The sequence below is a fragment of the Adiantum capillus-veneris genome, chromosome 11 (genome assembly GCF_014529385.1).
Source record: "Adiantum capillus-veneris isolate H3 chromosome 11, ASM1452938v2, whole genome shotgun sequence".
Classification (NCBI taxonomy): Eukaryota; Viridiplantae; Streptophyta; class Polypodiopsida; order Polypodiales; family Pteridaceae; genus Adiantum; species Adiantum capillus-veneris.
Genome location: NC_140941.1, coordinates 121,786,592 through 121,810,448, shown reverse-complemented (window position 1 = coordinate 121,810,448; position 23,857 = coordinate 121,786,592). Strand labels below are relative to the sequence as shown.

Genomic DNA, 23,857 nt, shown 5'->3' with positions numbered 1-23,857 from the left:
ATCCAAAACTAAACCCGGACATAGCCTTGAACATGCACTTAGCCAGTAAACCTGGACAACACATGGCCGTATCTTGGACATAGCCATAATAAACAAGCCCAAAATTGAGCACGTAGACGTTTATACATGGCTCTTGGACATAGCCATAAACCAGCCCAAAACTGAGCACATACACTATAAATGTGGAACATTGCACCAAAAAATCACCACAAATACTTTAGTCGACACAAAATGAGGACATTGCACCAAAAATTGCGAACATTGCATGTAGGCATCCGATACAAAACCACCCCAATGTACATAGGCCAATACAAAACCTCGCCATAAACCTGGTCAGACATAAAAGCTTCATGCCATAAAATATTGTTACAAAATTGAGCCATGGCCATAGACTTGGTTCCCTTTACGGCAAAATGCAACACATAAAACCAACCATCATCTCATTCCAACCCCATAACACCAATAACGAGTCGCCATAGACACAAGTAGACTATACAAGACTACTCAACAAAAAATAGTAATCGAACCTCGCCATAACACCAGTAATCGGGGAGTCTCCATAAACACAACTGGACCTTGCCATAAACTCAACAAGAAATAATAATCAAACCTCACCATAAACGTCACAAAAAGCATGACCATAAAAATTGATTAAGCCATTTGTGTTACATGATCAGCTATAGGAGACTCAAAATGTATTGCAACCATAAGCCATACATACATACATACAAGCTTGCAAAAAGGTTGCTAGATCGATGATGCAAACAAAACCACTAAAGCTGGGTTGTTGTCGAGGAATTTAACTCGACTAGATGCATGTCTAGAAATGGATGAGGAATTTGGGGTTTGAGCTCAAGCATAAAACTCTGATGGAAAAAACCCTCCTGCTAAAAACAATCCTACACAGACAATCCCGTGATGGACCAAATATACGGCCTGATTACAACATAAGCACTAGCCACTCTCCACATACACCTAACTGAACCCAAATGTGGAGATAAACCTGCAAACATAAACAAACATGGTCACTAGCCCCGGATCTAACTAAACCTGGATGTAGCCATAAACTTGTAAACATAAATAAACCCGGACATAGCCATAAACCTGCGTGTATACATAAACATGGCCACTTCCCCCATACATCTAACTAAACCCAAACATAGTCCTAGACCTGCACATATCCATAAACATAGACAAAACATGGATCTCGGATGTAGCCATAAACAAGCCCACATAAACATAATCACTAGCCAATGATTTACTTTCTTTTGAACATTGCACCAAAAACGTCAACATCGACCTGAGGACATGGACCATAAACATGGAACATAACATTGCACCATAAAACTTGCCATACATACTTTAGTCGACACAAACCCCGGACATTGCATGTAGGTGGATACAAAACCATTGTGCGTAGGCTGACACAAAACCTCGCCCTAAACCCGGTCATACATAAAGTGTCATGCATTAAAGGTTGTTACAAAACGGGCCATAGACCTGGCTCCCTTCAGCGCAAAATGCAACGCATAAAACCATCCATAATCTCATTCCCCCCCCCCCCCCCCCCCCCCCCCCCCCCCCACCCCCACTACGTCTAAGCACCAACTATGGAGGCTTTGCCTCAATGCTAGCACATCATTTTGTCTGAACCATGTCTTCTTCACCTGCACAACATCGACAAACAGAAGAGGATTGAAGGAAATTAGAAAGGCGATGAATATCCAGATGCATATGTAGAAAGTCAGCACTCAACACACACACTAGCATACCCAGCTTTTGCTCTTCTCCTGCAAGCAAGACTGAATTATGTAACGAATGGTAGCCATGACATAAAACCCACAGTCAATTGCATTTGGCTTAATTGGGCCCTGCAGCATCAAACCATTAACATGACTAATATGCCCTAAATTTTCCAAGCATGAGAGAGCACAAGGAGACATACTTTCAACACTTTTAACTCAAATTATGTGGGCAGGTTTAAGCAATGCATATTGGACATCATGAGCTTTTACTCCTTGGGCCATCGCCTCCATTGCATTGCATTCATAACAAGCAAGATAAAAATCCATTGATAGCCATATCAACTTGTTTCATATACTGACCTCCCCAAGCTATGATGAACAAAGTCAACCCATGTACCTATGCAAAAAAGGTACAATATCCATCATGGTTGTGCACCCAAGTGGATCATAGTAGAGAATGTGGTTCTTTCTCCAACGTAGCCCTACAATCTTTGCATGTGTGGCAAGATACATAGCACAACATGTATAGTGCTCCCTGTTGCAAAGAGAGACAACATCAGCATGTCAATGAGAGGCCACAATGTAGCATACCTAGCAGTCCTTTGTCCTCTCCTTACAAACCACCTATAAATGATTGGAAAAAATGTAAGCACGCATTCACCAAAGTCCCTCTCCCCAAAGAAGTTATGTAAGACCCGCATGGAATCTCGCTTGCCCATAGTAGCATCCACAACAGAATACCACATAGAGTCCACAAGCATCACTTGCACGAGGACATCTGAGCCTAGTGTGTACTTCATCCACCTGTAAAAGTGTGTATGTTAAGCACATTGCTGCTCACCACAATGCATACCAACTCAATAACAAAAACATGGCGGTGATTACATTGCAAATAGATTCATCGTGCGTGTGATGCTTTATTCGATAAGATGAAGCATGAAGTATGCTCATCAATGTCCACTCGTACGCTAAAGCAAAGAGAGTTAAGCAACATAGGCACATGTGAAGAGAATCTACATCCAACATGCCACAATCATGAACATAGTGAGTATCAAACAATTAGAAAACTATGAACATAGGGATGGTTGACAAAAGCCACCTGTATAAGGCCCGATTACTACGTGTCGTAGTGGCAGGGCTGATTTCATGGCCTATTTTTTCAAGTGTCAGCTGGTTATTACCGACATAAAATAGGAGAGCCGACAAAGAGTTATCATTGGGGGAGCATATTTCAATAGCTTTCTCTCGTGTCTTCCCTCTTTGAACTGGAAGCTTTTTCTTTGTTGGAGTTGCAAGCAATGTAGGCTAGAAAGGAATGCACATTTATTAGAACACATCAGCATGCTGGAGTTTATTTCAGAGATCTCAACACCTTTATAAAATTACTTATGCACAAAAAAGCAAAAGTTACAAATCCTAGACACATACATCCTCATTGAGCTTAAGATTTCTTAATGTCTCTGCAAGTCCTAGGCCCTCTTCTCTCTTGTCTTCATAATTCTCATTGTTGTCCTCTCCTTTGGGAGCATACTAGAAAGGGTCCTCCTTGTCAGTGTTCTCCAAGGCTACCTCAAGCCAAGGAGGAATATCATGCATCCTCTTCTATGAATGTCCATAGCATAGTAGTTAGAGAATTAGTAGAAATAAATTAATCAAACATGGTGTGTAAACATAACATAAAAATTGATGACAAAAGAAAATCAAATTAGAAAAATCAAAAACTTACATGTGCGTTGTAACCTTCATCAATGCGCTTTTGAATTTCTGCCAGCCGGAGAGCCTTGGCTGCCATGTAGTCTTGCATCTTCCCAGCCACAAATTCCTTAATAAAAGCAGTCTCTGACATGTGCTTATACTGATTTCCGAGGTCCTTCCATAGTTGGTGAGCTTGTATGCGCATGATGCGTTGATACCTTTTACAATTTTGCCTAAACTTCTTATCCTTGCCACCAAATCTTTTTAAAGCTGCTTTATGCCAAGCTTTCACTTCCGGATTGGGCATGAGGTTTGATCTTCTCTCAGCTTCTTTGTGGAGGGGGCGACCTCTAGGGTGCTTTTCAATCTCTACAGTGATTCCATGGAAAGGCTTGAGGTGAGACATCATCCGCAATCTTTTGAAGATGAAGGTCGATTGCTTTGGGCAATACGCACTTGCGTGGCATTTGCGTGCCAGCCGTCCATCAGAGAGCTCAATCTCTAGATAGACTTTCGGATGTTGGATGCTGACTGCCTCTTCTTGCTTTGCAAGATCCTCAAATACCTCTTGTGCTTCTGCCTTTGCTGCATCCTCAGCCACTTGCTTGGCCTCAACTCCACATTCCCTTGAGCCCACCACTTCTTTCACAGATGGATGTTTAGGCTCGAGGGTGTGCCCATCTCAGGCAAGGTGTGCTTCCGTGGACTTCTCCTTGGTTGAGAAGTAGCCCCTTCTACATGAGGAGATGTAGCAGGAGTAGTGAAGCTCTCCTCATGACACAAGGGTCCCTCTTCTTGCTCTTGGGCTATGTCCACCTTCTCGAACTTCTCCGCATGCTGGACCTCCTCCCCACTCTTTGCCTTTGGTGATACATTGGCCTTTCCTACTTCCCATTCATGTGTGCTTGCTCTTGTGATGCGAGAGCAACCGCCCCGTTGCCATGTTCTCTTTGCAGGTGAGCGAGCCATCCCCTGGGTACTATATGTTAAAAAATGACATAACCTCAAGCCAAATTAGCTCATCAAATGTGGGAAACCATAAGCATGACAATAATAAGAAATTCAAAGTTGCAACCCATGAACTTCTGATCAACCAATTCATCCCCCTTGAATACTTTAGCTTTTGGAAAATGTAGGGAATAACCTCAACACATTGTGACAAAGATTGCTAAAAGAATGTAGGGGCACACTCATCTTAGATGTGTGGGTTTGACGCTCATTGCTTTTCCCTCTATTGTCCTCACACACACACACACACACACACACACACACACCGGACTCCCTTTCCCTAACTAAGGATTCACTCAACTCAATTGCAAGGCAAACCTTTTCCCCATTATGGGTTTTCAAGAATGGCATGGCCAAGCTCGTGTAGAACCCCATGGTCGAGCTTATCCATGCTGGCAGAAAACATGCATGGAACCATACAAAGAAGCTTGCATGTATCCAAACCTTCAGCAAAAAAAGGGATTGCGCTCAACTTCGATGCCTACTTGTCCGCTTGGGCCTCAAACAATGCCGAGCTTGAGCGATGATAGGATACCAGTAATTTATTGCATGTAACTCGCGCAAGATTTTGTAAGGCCCTTCTCCCCGCCAAACCCCCGTATCCCCTCCACTCGCGAGCTCGCCATGCAACCAACCAATAGTCACCAAGCGTCCCCTGGTCCAAGTTTTGAATTTAGCCAGCATGCCCAGACCCCCCGCTATCCAGGTTTAGTTTTTAAGGTATGCATGGCCCAGATCCCCTCGATAAGCCTCCATCCAGTTCCCTACCCTTGATACCCTTAACCCCCCCCCCCACAAATGCTATGTGTTATATAGTCCTCAGGGTGGCTTTTTGTTCTTGTCTCAGTAGCATCTTCTTCTCCAATAATTATCGTGCTTATTGTCAAGTTTCTCTATCCGTAACCAGTTGTGCTAGAGCCCATGCCAGACTGCGTATTCCCATTGTCCCCTCCTAGTTGTTGCAGGTGATAGGCACGATTATTAACTTTGATAATAATCGCTTTTGTATCGACCTCCTTCAATAAGGTCATTTGCGCATTAGCGCCATTTCTTCTGGTGCTTATTCATCACGGTTATTTTGGGCTACTTTAACCCGCACCAGCTCTTTAGATATTGGGCTTTTGCCCCCCCCCTCCCCACCAACCACCCAAATTTTAACCCTTCTTTTGGTGCAAAACTGACCACAAAGTAAGATTGAATAAATCAAAAAATATACATAGCAAGCCCTGCTCACAAACTGAGCCAGGGCATCATCAAAACACAATTAGCAACATATACATCGGCCAAACATGGGAGGCCATCCCCAAAAACATATAGACAATACCAAGTGTATCGAATAAAGCCCACAGGGCAAGGCCCAATGTCCCCATCACCATCATGAGATCTCGAGCTGCCACCAACAAGCGACCGCTACCACCGGATGGCCCATTGCCTTGTAACTTGTAGAGAAGACAAGAAGATCAAAGCACAAGCCAAACCAACTCCCTGCGGAGAAGGACCATAGAGACCTCTATTCGCCCAAGCCACCAGATCTGATCGCAACCAACACGGGCTTTAACGGGAGCCCAGCCCCTTCCACCCCGACTAGCGATGCCACCAACAAGCTTGTGCATTGCCACCAGCCTTGCAGACTAGGGGAACCAAGAACTAGGCATCAAATGCCCCCCCAGTGCCCACAGAGGGCCCGAAGGGTGTTCACTCCAGGTAAGCCAAAAAGATGGGGGAGGAAAAGAGACAGCGGCCCATATGCAGGGCAGAACTGTAGGGCCCCCCCTCCCGGAGCACGCCCAGCTCATCTCGTGAAGCCATTTTCCCGCCGCATCCACCACTCTGCATCCGCAAGCCACCAGACCCTCCCTGTCGCAGACCACCATGAATCTCCCTGCTCGCGTGCACCTCGCAAGGCACCCTCGCAACCCTAGACAACTTTTAGGCGAATATTATCCTTTTTCCCCTTCCTCGAAAGGTCGCTCCGTCGTCGGGAAAGCAATGGAGACTCAGATTCTATCCATGGAGGAAGATATCATCAAGTTCTCGAACATGATCACAGATAGAAAGTTACCACTGATCATAGCAGTGGTGCTGATGGATGAAGAGGAGGGGTCGATCTTGCGACCCTTGACTGATAAGGCTGCATCAAATGGTACTAGGTAAGGGAATCCAACCACAAAAGTAACAAAGTTTTGGTGACTGAAAAGGCTCCATGTGCTAAAGAAAAGAAAATATTGACCAAACTGCTCAAGGTGCTAAGTTCGAGGTAAAGACCATTAACATTAGGTTGGTAACCTAACAGAACATAAAAGTGTCCTTTCAAGATTTTGAAAAAAACCTCCAAAACCATAGTAGATCCACTCATTTTGTAAAATCCTTTCATGAGGTTATAGTTCAAGGCCTACTACACATGTAAAAAATAATAAACTTGTAAAATTTCTCATCTTTTGGTCACACCAAGCCTCCAAAGTTGATGGACCAGTACATTTTCATCAAAACAATCATTTCTTATGTTTTGTTGCATAAAAATAAGATTAGGGATTTTTGTAGGACTTGAGATAAATTCCCTTGTTAACTTCAATGGGTTGGTGATCAGAACATATGATTGCTTCTCATTCACTATTTTTTGTTTTGCCAAAAGAAATAGGTACAAAAAAGTTGAATTTCTACCATTCTGCAAACCTATCATCAAAGTTTCTATAGCCACGCTCAATACAAATAATATATGCATGTTTTCTTAGTTCCCTATTGTCCTTTAGGTTCATAAGGAGCCATGGAGCATGTCAAAATAATATTACATCTCTTACCAAGGGGAATCTTGGGGACAAAGATGAAGTGATAAATACAGCAAACATGAAAAAACTCGGTTCAACATTATGAGTTGTAGAATCCCATAGAAACTATTCAATATCTAGCCAAATTTGATCCTTATTACTAGATATGGTTATTACCTACAAAATGCATGTAGTTGTCACAAGAAACTAACAATATTGAAAAAGCTATACTTGATATACTAAAATGTTTCGTTTTCTTCTATAATTGAAAAAATCAACCATCGTTGTCTACTATGCAAAATAGGGTATTAGGTGCCCCAAAACTCAAGGAATATTAGCTTTATGTTACAATATGCGACCTAGAAAATCAAACCTGCATTTGGATATCATGAAAGCCACCAAAAAAATCATAGAAGAGCTAAAATTGGCTAAAAAACAGGATTTGACAATTTTTGTAATTTGGTCATAACTTACAACTTTAACATTTATTTCTCCCTAGAAGCATCAAAACATGTTGAGGACTACTAAAGATAGTTCTCTAGCATTATAGACCTCACAAACATGAATTCTAGAGTGGTATAGTTGCAAAAAGTTGAAAAAAGCCAAAAACAGGACCCATTTTTTCACATAGTTTAGGTTGTGAAATGTTGTGCAAGGACAAGGTTAAAGATGGAATTGATATTCCAAAAAAATGTCGAGTTTTTTTCAGCTCATGAGACAACTTTCTAGATAGATAGCACCTCAAAATCCATTTTGAAACTCTTGACATAATTCAAGGAAAATGGTCACTTAATAGGACATAAAAGTCTCCCAGGACATAAAAGTGTCCCATTACCAACCTAGTGTTAAGGCCGGTGAGCCTGAGGGTTTGATCTGTGTGGATGAAAATAAGGTGGCAAATGGTCATGCATCTCTCAAACCAGACATATCATTTGCAAACATTCTAAAGGGTCTTCACTCTAAGGACTGCGAACAAGGTCACAACGGATGAGCCCTCAAGGGATGGAGACATTGAAAAACTAGGTAATGTAAAGGCTCGTCTTGAACACGAGCTCAAAGAAGCCAATAGACAAAAGGAGTCTGGTCCAAACGATAACAAAAGAACTAGTTCTCAGGTTAATTTTAGCTAGCTTTTTGAAAACGGACTGGTGGATCGCGCCTATAGTGCTTTAAACAAGTCTTTGTCACAGCAGGTTGAGGTCACAAACTGTGAGGCTATTACTGTGGCAATCCTCCTTGCTCTTATTAAAAAGTAGTTAGCCATGCAAGCTAAACTTACAGTTGTTTTTGGATTCAGTGGGAGGATCCCGAATAGATACGAGCTAATTCAATGGATTCAGGGACCACAAATTCTTGGGCATGGAGGAGCAGTTGAAAGTACCTCTACCTTGCCAAGGGTTTCTGTTTAGCTAGATTCAAAGAAGACTCCAATGTATCGAAGATCCTAGATAAATGTCCCCTACTTTTTAGCAGGACAACAATCTGTATTGTTCTGAGGGGAGTCAATGTTTGAATCGGCAGAATCCCTTTAAGGAATTTACCCAATATGGGTAGAGTTTGTAGGTTTACCTGGCTAGGATAATCTTTGGTTTCTTGCCAGTCAACTGGGGACCCCCTTATTTGTGCCTAGCAAGAGAGGCCTAGGCAGGGCCTCCAACTGGGTTTGTATAGGATGGAATGTGGCTAAGACACCACCTAAGAGCATGGTGATCAATGTTGGAGCTGGGCTGGTTACTATTACACTCAATTTTAAGACTTACTTTGGGTCATACTTTGAATGCAACAAATTTGAACACTTTGCAAAAGATTGTCCTATAAAGGCTAAAGTGACTAGCGATCCTACAACACATGTCTCCAGTAAAAGGGAAACTACCGTGGAAGAGATTGAAAAATAGGTAAAGAGTAACGAAGAATCAAGACGGTAGGGGAGGAAAAAGAGGATATGATTTGCAACAAGGTAGGCACAGAGCCACAGGAGAAGATTTTAGAGAAACCAAACCCCACACAGTGAATCCCCGAAGACCGATGCAATGATAATACGTTTGGTCTCCTGCTTCTACCCTCAAATTTATGACAGTGACAATTGTGTTGGTTGTTCAAGTCCGAGGTCTAAAGAGGGCCAAAATGGTGAAGGCAGTGGCAAGAGATTCCAGGTCACTTGAGGCTACTAGAGTCTTGTAGGGGGTAGGCTCTGTTCCAACCCCCCACCAACTAAAAGGAGGGGTGGGTGTTGTCCCGCTACACAACCCATTTGCAATGTTGCAGGAAAAGAATTCCCCCGACTTGGAACCCCCCAATTCTCTTGGGGACAGGGTTATGGAAACTGGACAGGGTTCGAATGTTGAAAACTTTGTCCCTCTTTCCCAATGAATCATATCCCAATGATGGATACTCTCACTATTCAATCTTGGAATGTGAAAGGATTGAAGACCTCAAAGAAGAGTGACCCCTTTTCTAGGAGGAAGTTAAAAAGGAGAAGGCAATAAATTGATGGGACATCTAGGAGCACCACTTGAATGCTCGTAGCAAGAGAAAGTAGGCTTTTGGAAAAAAGCTTGTTTTCTACGGAGAAGGAAGTGATGGATTTAGTGGTGTTCTCATAATTGTTGACAGAGAACTGTAGTCAAAGGAGGTTCTGAACCACCCCTCTGACAGAGTCCTTGGGTTAGAATCAAGTGGAAAGACCAGTCCCTCACCTTAGTGAATGTACACAACCTCAACATCGCAAAAGATAGAGCTAAATTGTGGATGCATCTTAGAGAAACTCCTATTGAAGGGGAGAGGTTGATGGTTGGTGACTTCAATATAATAGAGAAGAGCAAGGACAAAATTGGTTCCGCAAGTATGCTAGTCGGCACAAAAAAGGCTAAATGGGAAAGCTTGTGTGAGAAGTGTGGGCTATGATGAGGCTATGATTGACTTATGGGAAGTAGACCCATAGAATAGCATGCCTGTTTTCACCTACACGAGTCCCAATATGCCTGCACCACCTCCATGCTTGATAGATGTTATTGTTCTCACCAAGCTGATTGGATCCTATTGATGTTAGAGATGAGGGTGATCTCAACAAAAAGTTTATCTGATCACATGCCCTTGCACATATAGTCCAAGAAAGATAAAGGTGAGGAGCAGACCCCTAGAGGGGGGGGGGGGGGGGGGGGGGGGGGGGGGTGAAGGGGATCGGGGAGCACCACAGACGGAGAGTGAGAGAGAGAGAAGGAGACAGACACGATGTGGGTGGGGAGACTCAAAGAGTGAGCAGCCCCCTATACACTTATGCTATGTATAAGGTATACAAGTCAGTGGGCGCCCAGACTCTGGGCGGCCGGGCAAGGCACATACGCCTATACCCCAACAACCTCCCACTTAAAGGCGACTGTGCCTTTAAGTAAGAGAACCTAGTCTAAAGACTACAAAAGGTGAGAGAAAACTGCTCTCAACCGATGCCCACTGGCTGGCTGTGATCGTGTGCATCCGGCTGTCCTGCTCCCATGTAAGTCCATACACCACCAGACGTACTGCACACGTACTGCAAGTATGTACGCAATACCTGAATATCTCCCTCGTGCACTATGCCATCATCAGTCAACAAACGACTGACAACCCCAACTGCAAATGCTCCCACTGCAGCTGCGATATCCGGTCTCAAGATCAGCATCTCATACATGAGACCACCAAATGTCGATGCAATGCTAGCGGGCCCTGATAGCTCTACAGAGCATGCATCAACATATATATCCCTGGCAATAGGCATCTCTGACTGACAAGGCGTGTCAGCCACATGCATCTCCTAACTGTCCGCAAAAGACGCATCAACCTGTCGTGCAACCTCAGAGAAAACCAGCTGCTCTAAATGTCTGCTAGAAGACATATCCTGCACAACTATATCCCCATGCTCACTATCGAGCATAGAAAGGAATGACTGCATAATCACTGACATCTCAACCTCCTCTGCAATCATCCACTGCAAACATGAACACTCAATTTGTTGTGACTCACTAAAGCTCTCATGCTCTAACTACATATGCATAGACTCTTGCACAACGTCCTCCTGTTGTGACTCACTAGAGCAAGACCGCTCTACCTGTCTATCCTGCATAGAAGTATCTCGCACAACTGACTCTCTGCTTTGCTCAGTCACTAGCAAAGCATGCATGTCTGACTCTGTCACCTCTCTGTGTGACTGCTCAAGTCGTGCCCCAACAGTGTGCACAACGAGCTCACTACTCTGCACTCCATGCAAAGCATTCTGCAACCCACAAGCAAAAGAGACTCGCCTGCTCTTTCGCTCTCTACCTGGCTGCGTGATCACAGAGACAACACCGTCTCTCGCGTGATCCACATGCAATGGGTAACCTGTACCACTCCTGGCACCTCTCGCAATCACTAGCGAACCCAAATGCAACGCAAAAGATCGCTCAAGCAGCGATACCCGACATCCACTATCCCGTAACTGTCTGACTGAGATCAAATCCCGTCTCAGATCTGGCACATAATGCACATGACGTAGGGTAAATCTCATACCAATGGGCAAGAACAAACATACGTCTCCTGCACCCTCAATGTCATACACAACACCATCAGCCATGTGCACACAACCAAGTCTCCCACTAGAAAACGTGCTAAACTACTCACGATGCGACATGACATGGAATGTAGCATCTGAATCTAGTAACCAATGTGAAGACAATGTGCAATCCGATATGCAATCCGTAGACATAAGATTGTTTGAAGACAAGCTAGATGTAAATGAGACATCGCCTTCACAAGCATACTTAGTAACCACCGTACTGATCTCACTAGCATCTGTCATGCCCAAATCTGTATCACGCATCTGTCGCCTCCGTTGTCTCAAACGCCTGAAACATCGACGCCTAATGTGCCCTCTATGTCCACAATACCAACATGTCAAGTCTCTATGCCGTCGAGACTTGCGTGTGGGACCAATCTCTCCCATGGACATAGAAGTGGGACTAGACTCCCCTGTAGACATGGATGTCGCGTACATAGCATGTAAACTCTGCCATAAAGCATGAGTTGTAGTCTCCCTCGAGACCTGCCAGTCAACAGACTCAACCAGATGCAAACGAATCGTAGACATGGCTAACTCATCAAGATCCTGCCAATCATCATCACGCATAGAATTGGGCTTCGCCGATAAACCACGCAAGGGTTTATCCTGCCCCAAATCCGCCAATGCAACAAGCATATGCTCCTTCCAAGCAACAAAATTTGCACCATCAAACTGTGTAAGACCATAACACTGGAAGTCAAATGAAAAATCAGCCATAATGCTCGCAAAAGAGCAACCAACAATGAGTAGCAAATGTCAACCAAATCAGCCCTAAACTGGCTCGAATCGCATCAACAAAAGTCTGCAAATATGGCTGCAAATCAGCCCCAAAACAGCCCCAAAATTCAGCTCTTAAACAGCTGCATAAACAAGTCACAAACGTGTCCCAGATCAGCCTACAACTGAGTCATGCATGGACACCTGCAAAGAGGAAACAATGGCTGAAAATTCAGCGCCCAAATAAGCCCTCAAACCTGCCTGTAAACTTATAAACCTGTAGCTGAAACCTGCTGAAAAACCTCAAGCCATTAGTGCTCGAATCTGGCTACCTAGCTTGTAGCCACACAAGCATACATCACAATACTCACTCCTGTGAGTGTGCCAAGATAATTGTACGCCTGTCAAACCCGTGAGCTAATCACCAAGCCCACACTGTGCGGTATCGATGCATACACATGCACAAATCTCCCACCTGCAAAGAACACCGCACGCAAATGCTGAGTGCAACCCACAATCTCTACCTAGATCGCATAAATGATACGCATAAAACTCATGGGAAAATTTCACCAGAGTTTCGACGCACAATGGCTATTAACACAAAATAACCAGTGTCCTACAAGCTCAATACAATGAGCAATCAATGCGCATCAAACTACACTCAACATACATGCATAAGCTCTGCAAACCTGTGTCCAACAAATGCTCACAAAGAGTACCACAGGTGACCATACATGTCATCTACAACCAGCCTCTGCACTTGCTCACAAGATCTACTGCTCACCACATAAGCATACATAGAGCATTACCCGCTCAAAGACCATGTATGCAAGCCACAACACTGCAGAAGAACCACTCAACTGCAACTGGCAACACCTGTAGGAGTACTAGACTCAACCTGTACGTGGGAGTCAAACCCGATCTTGTAACACCTGATTTGTGCCTGTTACTTGCAGTGTGCACGGGTAAACTGTCTACAACAAAGAAAACAATCGAGCCCAAAACTGTCCTGAAAAACAGTCTCTGTGTTTTTAATTTTAGACCCACCTGCACTCTGACTCAGAAAATGATTCCTTCTACAAAGTCGTAGAGCTTAAAGTCAGCTCCGTTTTGAACCAAAAAGTTTTGGAATCGGAGCTATGTAGCTCAAGCTATGAGCAAAACAGTGGACTGTTGTCAAACTGTCAAAAACTGAACGACTTTCTTATGTGCTTCTTTGAGCTCATAGAAAGGCTCAAACTCACTTCCCACCTCGATGCGTGAGCTGAATGCATCAATCTCACAATGCTTCCATGTCTATGGAAGCTCCAAGCTCCAACCTGTCGTCGATGTAGCCGTTGCAAAGCTTGCCGAGAAGAGGGAAGATGCTGTATACAGTGGGCTGATCTATAGAGGAACTCTGATCTGTGAGCACTAGGAAGCTCCTGAGAGCTCTCCTGCAAGCCTCTGTATGGCTGTCCACAAACCTCCTCTATTTCTTTGCTCAGATCTGTGACCTCTCTGCCATAGCTGACGAGTTCATCGCGAAGCCGTCCATCTACGCTCTCACACCTGTCGCTCTGATACCAATTGAAGGGGATCGGGGAGCACCACAGACGGAGAGTGAGACAGAGAGAAGGAGACAGACACGATGTGGGTGGGGAGACTCAAAGAGTGAGCAGCCCCCTATACACTTATGCTATGTATAAGGTATACAAGTCAGTGGGCGCCCAAACTCTGGGCGGTTGGGCAAGGCACATACGCCTATACCCCAACAGGGGGGGCAGGGGGGGGGGGGGGGGGGAACTTATTTTTAAAAGGGGCATGCCTGTTCAAAGACCCTCTTTTCAGAAACCTTACCAAGGAAGCGCTGAGTAAGCTCAAGAAAGATGGGGATGCCAATAAACATGATGCATGGGACCTTTTTTCTAGGAGCATACAAAAAGCAATCAAAAATCTTGGGCCCTCAAAAAAGAAAATCCAATGAGGTGCACCTCAAGCATCTCACAGAGGAGGTGGCTTGGTTAACCTCGAGAAAGGTTGTCGGGATTGATGCCGAGGATGAGCATAAGTGATGGCTTAAGTTAAATCTAACCTAGCCAATGAATAGCTTGAGGAAATCAAGAAGGTAATATTTGTCTCAAGGGAGACTTTCCTCCAACCAGAGACCTCTAATCAAGCACATTTGTTTAGGGTGCTAAAAGACAAGGAGAACCAGGGCCACATCCACTCGCTTTATGATGATAGTGGGAATGCCATAAAAAACAAGATTAGATGGTTGGGCTAATGCTGAACTATCTAAGCCAGGTTATTGGCAAACCACAGACCCAATGGCATAGGAAGTGGATGTAGCCATAGTGACTTTACTTGAGAGTGTTGAGAAAACGATTCCCCAATAAGAAGCCAACCACATGGAAGTGGATTTTTCCAAAGATGAATGCTCAATAGCATTAGAAGATCTAGACAAGGAAAAGTCCCCCTGCTGGGATGCGCTGACATTTGAATTTTTTAGAGATTTTGGGGATGATCTGAAGGTCCCAGTCACACGATTGGCTAACAAGTCCATTATCAAAGGGTCGGTTGATGCAAGTGTAAAGAGAGGGCTTATCAAACCCATTCCCAAATAGGTATGTTGTTCTCAACTAACGCATAAATGCCACATTACTATGATGTCAGTATGATAAAAGATTATTGCCATGGCGGTCTCCCTCAGAATTTCCCCCATTCTAAAAAGAATCATTTCTCCATCAACATGGACTCATTAAAGGAATATCCATTTATGATGTAACAATTATTGGTCTATAAAGCTTGTAAATAGCAGAAAATAACTTAACATAGTGAGCATTTCATTAAGAGCAAATTCCTAATGAGCATACAAGAGTGCTTGGTTGGAGATAACAACATTAGCATAACACCTAATTACTTTGGCATAACAATACTTGAAAGAGGGAGAGAAATAGAACAATTGACAACTATTGAGGACCAGATTACATGGACCGGTACCCCCTCCATTGGGCATTTGTATTATAACTTCTCCCATTAAGAGAGACTTTGTACAATACAATTCTTTGTGTTCCTTGGTAAAAACTCGTCGGTGCTATGAAGATGGAAGCTTCATGCACCAAACTTACACGTGATAACACATAACATCAATTACTCGTTGGTCTTAGATCCAAGACCTCACACACCTTCGAAGATGGTGAGAGCTAGCAGGGTATGAGAGTAGATCTAGAGGAAGAAGGAGTATTCTTACGAGAAAGAAGTATTTACTCACTTAATTACTCTTGTAGCTTTTCTTAGCTTAGTAATTAGATAATAGAGGAGAGAAGCATGGCATTGAAGCTTAGCTCTTGGTTGGATTTGCATTCCATATCCAAGAGTTGTTGGTGTAGGCCTCCATTCTCAAACTTGGAGAAGAAGATGAGCTTTCCATTAAAGCTTGGAGAAGGAGATGATTTTCTTGCTCTACACATGAGTTGTGTGAGTGTGTGTGGAATAATGCCCTTCAAAACAGCCCCCTCTCTCCTCTTGGTTGACCCCCCTTGCCAATTACTCATGATGCATTCCTATTGGCCCTTGAAAAGCCTAGCCAATAGTATTTGAGTATGAGTTTTACTCTTGCTGGCTTCCTTGGCCCGTAAATAATTTGGCCAATAGCCTTTGAGAGGCCCAGTCAAGAGCCTTGTGACAAGTGTCCATCCTTTTTTCCATTTTATAAATGCCAAATATTATATTTAATTATCTTCTTTGCTATTGGACCTTTTAGTCCTTTGGCCAATAGGAATTAAGCAATTTTAGGAACTGCTTAATTATCATTGGACCTTTTGACCGTCCAATAGTCTTTTAGGGAGACTATTTCTTATTGGTTATTTTTTTGAGCATTTATAAAAATAAAATTTTAGTTTACACTAGCTAACTTCTCATTGGTCCACCTCTGTGCCCATCCAATAGGATTCAGGCAAGAATTGGGGGTTTATTTGCATGCTTGGCATGTGTCCTCTTTACTTTGTGGAAAGGGTAATCTTAGGTGTATAGTGTGTGTGTGTGTCTAGTCACTTATTAAGCTTTGTCATTTTCCCAAAATGTTTTTGCTTTTGTCCTCTAGCTTATTGGCCTTTTGCACACACACAAAGCATCCAATTCCATTTACAATTGACCATTGGACTTTACACTTTGAAATTTTGGAACTTAACCTTTTGGAAGTCTTAATGGGTTGAACCCTAAGGTCTTTGGAGCCCATTCATTGCACATTGCACATTGCTCTTGTGTAGATGGTACCCCTTTGGATCCCTACTGTGGGCCCCCTACTGTGACCAGTCTGCTAGCTTTACTAATAATCTAGCTTTTTCTCCCCTGATACTTCCCCATATTAAATGATCAGTTTAACATAAGAAAATCATTTAGGAGAATTAAATATTAGTTATTATGACATTACCTCTCTCTTGAAATCATAGTCGTCCTCGACTATGAGGTAGAGATGATAAAGCATAGTCATTAGTCCTTTTCTTAGCGGGTATAGGATCCCTATTTTACCCTACGACACCGTTCCACAATGGATGACTAATTTATTTGGCGCTTGAGAGCCGAAGCTGCTGCAAGCGTGTCTACACATTAGTCCTATCAATCTTTCATAGTAGACGTTTGGGAGTTTGGGAGATGTCGTCTCCCAAACGTCGCTCTACTTGGTGTTTGGGAGAGGTCGTCTCCGCAAACTTGATCCTAAGCATGCATACTTCTTAACATTTGTGCACAATAATGAAAAAAAGAGTCTTATAAGACAAAAACGTTGATCATTTAAAACATATTTACATTTGCTTACTCTAGGGAATCATTGTAAGCATTGACAAGGTTTAGGTTATCCTTTAATTGTATGCCTTGCATCCATCTAGCATCTTCAAAAGGATAATTCTTAAACTTAATAAGATACCATCGGATAATCTTACCACCTCTCAATACCTTGCCTTCGTGTCGGAGAATGGACTCTGGCTGTAGTACCTCTTCTTGTCTTCAATCTCCGGTGGGTCTTCTATGGTTGCTTCTTGGGGTGGATCTCCTTGGTAAGGCTTTAACAGGCTCACATGAAAAGCATTGTGTATGAGCCAGTGGTTGGGCAACTTGAGCTGATAAGCCATCTCATTGATTGGCTTAAGAATCTGAAAGGGGCCATAGTACCTTTTTGCTAGTTTAGCATAGTATTTTTGGTGTCCCGTAGGATTCTTGCCCGTCGTGTGCCTTAATCGAGCCTTGGGAAATTTAAGCAAGACCCAATCATTTTCTTTAAAGTTCAGGGCTCTTCTGTGCTTGTTAGCAGCAGCCTTTTGCCTTTGCTGTGAGATGGATATAGCATCTTTAATCTTTTGGAAAGATTCTTGTAGGTCGCGGCTATATTCATCTGCAGCGAAGATCTTCCCATGTACCTTAAGTAGCAGGGGACTTTTTGATCTTCCCTCAATTACCTCAAAAGGTGCTTTTCTCGTGGATGTATGTACTGTGTTATTGTAAGCATACTCCACTAAAGGTAAGTACTTCTCCCATTGGGATCTTTGATCTACTTCAGTGACATAAGCTTTGAGTAGATCAAGAATTGTTAGGTTAGCTATCTCACTTTGACCATCCGTTTGCGGGTGATAGGCCGAAGAGAAATTTAGCCTTGTACCTAAATTCTCAAAGAGACCCTTCCAGAAATTGCTGGTCATTCTAGGATCTCTATCCGACACTATTGACATTGGCAAGCCGTGGTACTTAAAGATTTGTGATATAAAGAGAGTTGCCATTTGATGGGCCTTAATAGTCTTTTTGACAGGTATGAAATGGGCTTGTTTGCTGAACCTGTCTACTATTGTCCATATTCCCGTATTCCCATGGATAGACTTAGGCAATCCAAAGATAAAATCCATGGATATGCTCTCCCAGGGTGAATTAGGGATTGGCAAAGGTTGAAGAAAACCAGGTTGCTTCCCTCTATCAAACTTTGTCTTTTGGCAAACCACACATTTTGAAACATACTCTTGTATGTTCGCTTTCATGGTAGGCCAATAGAAGTACATTTCTATCCCTCTTAGGGTAGCTTGAATCCCTCTATGCCTCGCATATGGAGGAGCATGAGATTCATACATTACTTTCTCATGTAGTGAGTTAGTAACACAGCCTATTACCATAGAGAAGATAACCATCTTGTAAGGTAAATGGTTCCTCTTTCTTCCCTAGTGCAAGGGCTGACATCACATCTTGAAAATCGGAATCGATAGCGTACTCATCTATCATAGAAGATAGATCATTGTGAGTTGCTATGGAAACCGCATTCACTCTCGGTCGTCTTGAGAGTGCATCAGCTACTTGATTATGCTTGCCAGCAATGTGAGCAATATGAAAATGAAATTGCGAAAGGAAATTTGCCCACCTCATTTGTTTGTCGGAGAGCTTGTTCTGCATCATGAAGTACTTGAGGCTTTGGTGATCCGTCCGCAGAATGAAAGGAGTCCCCAATAAGTAGTGCTTCCACGTGTCTAAGGCATGTAGAACTGCGAGGAGTTCCTTTTCATATATGCCTAGAGCTTGCTCAACTGGGTCAAGCCTTCGACTTTCATATGCTATGGCGTGCCCTTCTTGGAGCAGCACGGCTCTAAGACAATCACCACAAGAATCGCATTGGACCTCAAATGGCTTTGAGAGATCCGGTAGTGTAAGCACAGGTGAGAGATAAGCTTCTTTTTAAGCTTTTCAAAAGCAGTGTTCTCCTTGGTAGTCCATGCATACTTAATGTTGTTTTTTGTTAGGTCATGCAGTGGTCCTGCTATGAGAGAGAATTTTTCTATGAAGCGTCTATAGTATGCACACATACCTATAAAGCTTCTTAATTCATGCAGATTCTTTGGGTTAGGCCATGCTTTACTACTTCTAACTTTGATGGATCCATTTGGATGCCATCTTTAGAGATAATATGACCTAAATACTAAATCTCTTGTAAGAAAAATTCACTTTTCTTTTGATTTATATAAAGCTTATTCTCTCGCAAAACTTGAAAAATTACCTGGAGGTGCTGTTTGTGTTCGTCCAAGGAATTGGAGTAGATGATTATATCATCAAAGAACACTCCAGTGTAACTGCGGTGAGGCCTAAAGAGCTTCTCCATCATGCGGTTGAATGTAGCTGGTGCATTGGTCAAGCCAAAAGGCATGACAATGAATTCGTAGAGACCAAACGTAGTGCGAAATGCGGTCTTTACAATGTCTTTATCAACAATCCTTATTTGGTGATAGCCACTTTTTAGGTCAATCCTACTGAAGTAGGTCGATCCTTGTAGCTTATCAAATAGGTCTTCTACCCGCAAAACGGGAAACCTATTTTGATAGTGATCCTATTTAGTGCTCTGTAGTCGACACACATACGATAAGTGCCATCTTTCTTTTGCACTAATAAAACTGGTGAACAAAATGGAGATGAAATAGGCCTAACCATTCCTTTATCAACCAACTCATGCACTTGCCGCATAATTTTCTCTTGTTGAGCTTGACAAACTCGATTAGGAGGTTTATTAGGTGGTGAGCTTCCTGGAAGAAGCTCGCTTGCATGGTCATCATCCCCTCGTTTTGGAGGCAATTCATTAGGAATGTCGTCAATAAAAACATCTTGGAATTCATTAAGGAAATTAGATAACCCTAATTCTTTTTGATTCACTTTATTTTTATTTGACAAAACATTAGGTTCATTTTGAGAGTCTTTTACAAATATCATGTACACGGAAATAGAGCTCTTTATTGACTTATCAAAAGCTTGCTTATGTACAAGAGGTATAGTGTTACCTGACTCATTAGCATATATGTACATGTCTTTGTCCCTGTATTTAAAGTAAATTTTTCTTTCAGGAAACTTGATGTTGGCCGCCATGCGATCAAACCATGGTGCCCCTAGGATTACATTCTCATGCTTAAGGGGAGTGATGAAGAAATACTCTTTGTCCACATAACTTTGGACATGAAGCCTCAATTTCCCAATCAAGGGAGTAACTGGGACTTCTTCTCCCTTGAAAGCATTATCAGCTGGTAGGGGATTTCCCATCTCAAAGGCTTGGATGCCTAGCTTAGTGGCCAACTCCGTGGATATGAAATTGTGAGTAGAGCCATTGTCGAAGAGAATGAAAGCATCATGTTCTCTCACCTTCCCCCAATCATGGCATAGAGGAGATCCTTTGTGATGAGCATCTTCTTCTTTAACTTCAATTATGGAAGCTCTAGGAGGTTCATTGCGTGTGTTCTTCTGTGGGCAAGCACGATAAGCATGCCCTTGCTCCCCACATTTGAAACAACGGTTATCCTTGCGATAACGCTCTAGCTCTTCAGGAGAGAGTTTATTTTTGCCTTTGTAGACTCCCTTCTCCTTAGCTTTGTTGTTGTTGAAGTTGCCCTTGGGAAACTTTTGGAAATGGTCCTTCCCCTTAGGCTCATTACGGTCTTTGCTTTCCATGGGTTTAAGATTTTTCTTAGCCCCTTGTTGGAAGTGGATTCATGAAGCCACCATAGTATGGTGTATGACCGCTGAAATAGTGCGAGGCCTTTGGGAGTTGACATACTCCGCCATATCTTCAGATAAACCCGCAAAAAATTATTGTTTTTGCTCTCCAAAATCTATCTTTTTGTAGACAGTGGCTTTGAGATGTAAATCCCAAAACTTGTCTACGTATTTGTGAATAGATTCGTAGGGAGAGAGCTTCAAGCTTCGCCATTCGGTGAGCACTTTGTCTTTGGCATCGCTAGCCAAAAACTGCTTCATAATGGAAGCTCTTAAAACTTTCCATGTTCGTGGAGCTTCACCATTTGCTCGTAGGCTAGACCACCATTGCCTGGCAGACTTTTGGAGATGCATGGCTACATGACGTATCTTAGAGGACTCCGTCAAGGGGCCTCATCTCCAAATGCGGCATCAAATTGTTGAATAAAGGCCAAGACTTTGTCCGTAGCACCAAAGGTGCCATCGTAGGTAAGAAAAGAGATACTCTTTCCTCCCTCCTTGAACTGTTTGAGCTTGGACGACCTCTTCCAAGCGGCATAGGATTTCCTATGGCCTCTCCTTTTGAATTCTTTGGGAGCCGCACCATCACTTCCTTTAGAAGAGGAGGAGGATGATGAAGATGGAGAAGAGGGTGACCTCTTTCTCGCCTTTTTCTTCTCATACTTCCTTTCTTCCTTCGTTGAATTACGGTGAGAAGGACTATCCGATGGTCTTCTCCATTTAGGGGGTGTTGGAGAGTGTTTTTCCCGCATTCTTCGTGGTGCCATCTCCGCCGAGGTGGCGGGAGATTCACTTCTTTCTCGTTCTTTTGGTGGGGGCTCTACCATTGAGATTTGGGCTCTTCTTGGTGAGGGAGTTGCCCCATCAACTTGTAAGCTTTTGGGTCCTTCGTATGGGTCCTCCTCTTCTCTCACCGTAGAGAGCCCTCTTTTAGAAATCTCACTAGGAGCTTTCATAGGCACTCCCTCTTCTAGGTGAGGAGATTGGAGAATCCCATGGATGCGTAATTGCTGTTGTACTTCACCTTGGAGGGATGGGTTGCCCATGGCTTGTTGAAGCCTATTAACAAGATAGTTCACAAGCATAGGGGCATCATTAGTAGCTTGACCATTAGCAAAATCAAAGCCATCAACATTAATTTCACTTTCTCTACTATTGTCAGCCATTATAACTAAGTTTTAGGTGTAAATTTTTACTTGTACTTTGGCACTTCAAGCCCTAGTTGCTACTCCTGTTTACTTTCAAAGATAAGCACTCAAGCATCTATACCCGTGGCTCGGAATATCATTAATTGCAAGGAATAGAAGAGAGGGTTTATCATAGCCCAGTTGGCACCGGTTCCTGTCAAGCTTCTAATAGCTCAATAATGGTTAAGCCGTAGGCAAGCCCCTTGGGACTCCATTATAAAGACCATAGCTCTCGATGGTGATACCCCGTTAACTACACGAAGCAGGCGCACCTCAAGGATAATAAATCCCTGTTCTCCTTACCCTCATGCAATTAATAATTCCAACCGTTTGTAGCAAGCTTGAGGACCTCTCTTCTTGAGCAAGAAAAGAGAAACCGATAGCTCTGATACCAATGTAACAATTATTGGTCTATAAAGCTTGTAAATAGCGGAAAATAACTTAACATAGTGAGCATTTCATTAAGAGCAAATTCCTAATGAGCATACAAGAGTGCTTGGTTGGAGATAACAAAATTAGCATAGCACCTAGTTAGTTTGGAATAACAATACTTGAAAGAGGGAGAGAAATAGAACAATTGATAACTATTGAGGACCGGATTTACATGGACCAGTCCCCCCTCCATTAGGCATTTGTATTATAACTTCTCCCATTAAGAGAGACTTTGTACAATACAATTCTTTGTGTTCCTTGGTAAAAACTCGTCGGTGCTATGAAGATGGAAGCTTCATGCACCAAACTTACACGTGATAACACATAACATCAATTACTCGTTGGTCTCAGACCCAAGACCTCACACACCTTCGAAGATGGTGAGAGTTAGCGGGGTATGAGAGTAGATCTAGAGGAAGAAGGAGTATTCTTATGAGAAAGAAGTATTTACTCACTTAATTACTCTTGTAGCTTTGCTTAGCTTAGTAATTAGATAATAGAGGAGAGAAGCATGGCATTGAAGCTTAGCTCTTGGTTGGATTTGCATTCCATATCCAAGAGTTGTTGGTGTAGGCCTCCATTCTCAAACTTGGAGAAGAAGATGAGCTTTCCATTAAAGCTTGGAGAAGGAGATGATTTTCTTGCTCTACACATGAGTTGTGTGAGTGTGTATGGAATTATGCCCTTCAAAACAGCCCCCTCTCTCCTCTTGGTTGACCCCTCTTGCCAATTACTCATGATGCATTCCTATTGGCCCTTGAAAATCCTAGCCAATAGTATTTGAGTATGAGGTTTACTCTTGCTGGCTTCCTATTGGCCCGTAAATAATTTGGCCAATAGCCTTTGAGAGGTCCAGTCAAGAGCCTTGTGACAAGTGTCCATCCTTTTTTCCATTTTGTAAATTCCAAATAATTAATTTAATTATCTTCTTTGCTATTGGACCTTTTAGTCCTTTGGCCAATAGGAATTAAGCAATTTTAGGAACTGCTTAATTATCATTGGACCTTTTGACTGTCCAATAGTCTTTTAGAGAGACTATTTCTTATTGGTTATTTTTTTGAGCATTTATAAAAATAAAATTTTAGTTTACACTAGCTAACTTCTCATTGGTCCACCTCTGTGCCCATCCAATAGGATTTAGGCAAGAATTGGGGGTTTCTTTGCATGCTTGACATGTGTCCTCTTTACTTTGTGGAAAGGGTAAGCTTAGGTGTATAGTGTGTGTGTGTGTCTAGTCACTTATTAAGC

General features: G+C 42.9%; 1 protein-coding gene across 1 annotated transcript; it reads right to left on the bottom strand.

The window, feature by feature from the left end:
* Positions 1-1,638: 1,638 nt before the first annotated feature.
* Positions 1,639-5,120, bottom strand: LOC147447932 (uncharacterized). The gene is made up of 6 exons (XM_086524454.1): positions 3,174-5,120; positions 2,845-3,050; positions 2,631-2,758; positions 2,441-2,549; positions 1,773-1,802; positions 1,639-1,667 (listed from the first exon to the last, which is right to left on the bottom strand). The coding sequence occupies exons 2-6, from the start codon at positions 2,891-2,893 to the stop codon at positions 1,639-1,641; spliced, it is 345 nt and encodes a 114-aa protein (XP_086380580.1). The 5' UTR covers positions 2,894-3,050; positions 3,174-5,120.
* Positions 5,121-23,857: the final 18,737 nt, after the last annotated feature.

What these genes read in the sequence shown, in the direction of transcription:
- LOC147447932 (XM_086524454.1), bottom strand. Translation starts at nt 2,893, where the DNA reads ATGAAATCAGCCCTGCCACTACGACACGTAGTAATCGGGCCTTATACA. An exon ending in ACGATGAATCTATTTGCAAT is followed by an intron (nt 2,550 to 2,630) that starts GTAATCACCGCC and finishes ACACTTTTACAG; the next exon opens with GTGGATGAAGTACACACTAG. An exon ending in AGGAGAAGAGCAAAAGCTGG is followed by an intron (nt 1,668 to 1,772) that starts GTATGCTAGTGT and finishes GATGTTGTGCAG; the next exon opens with GTGAAGAAGACATGGTTCAG.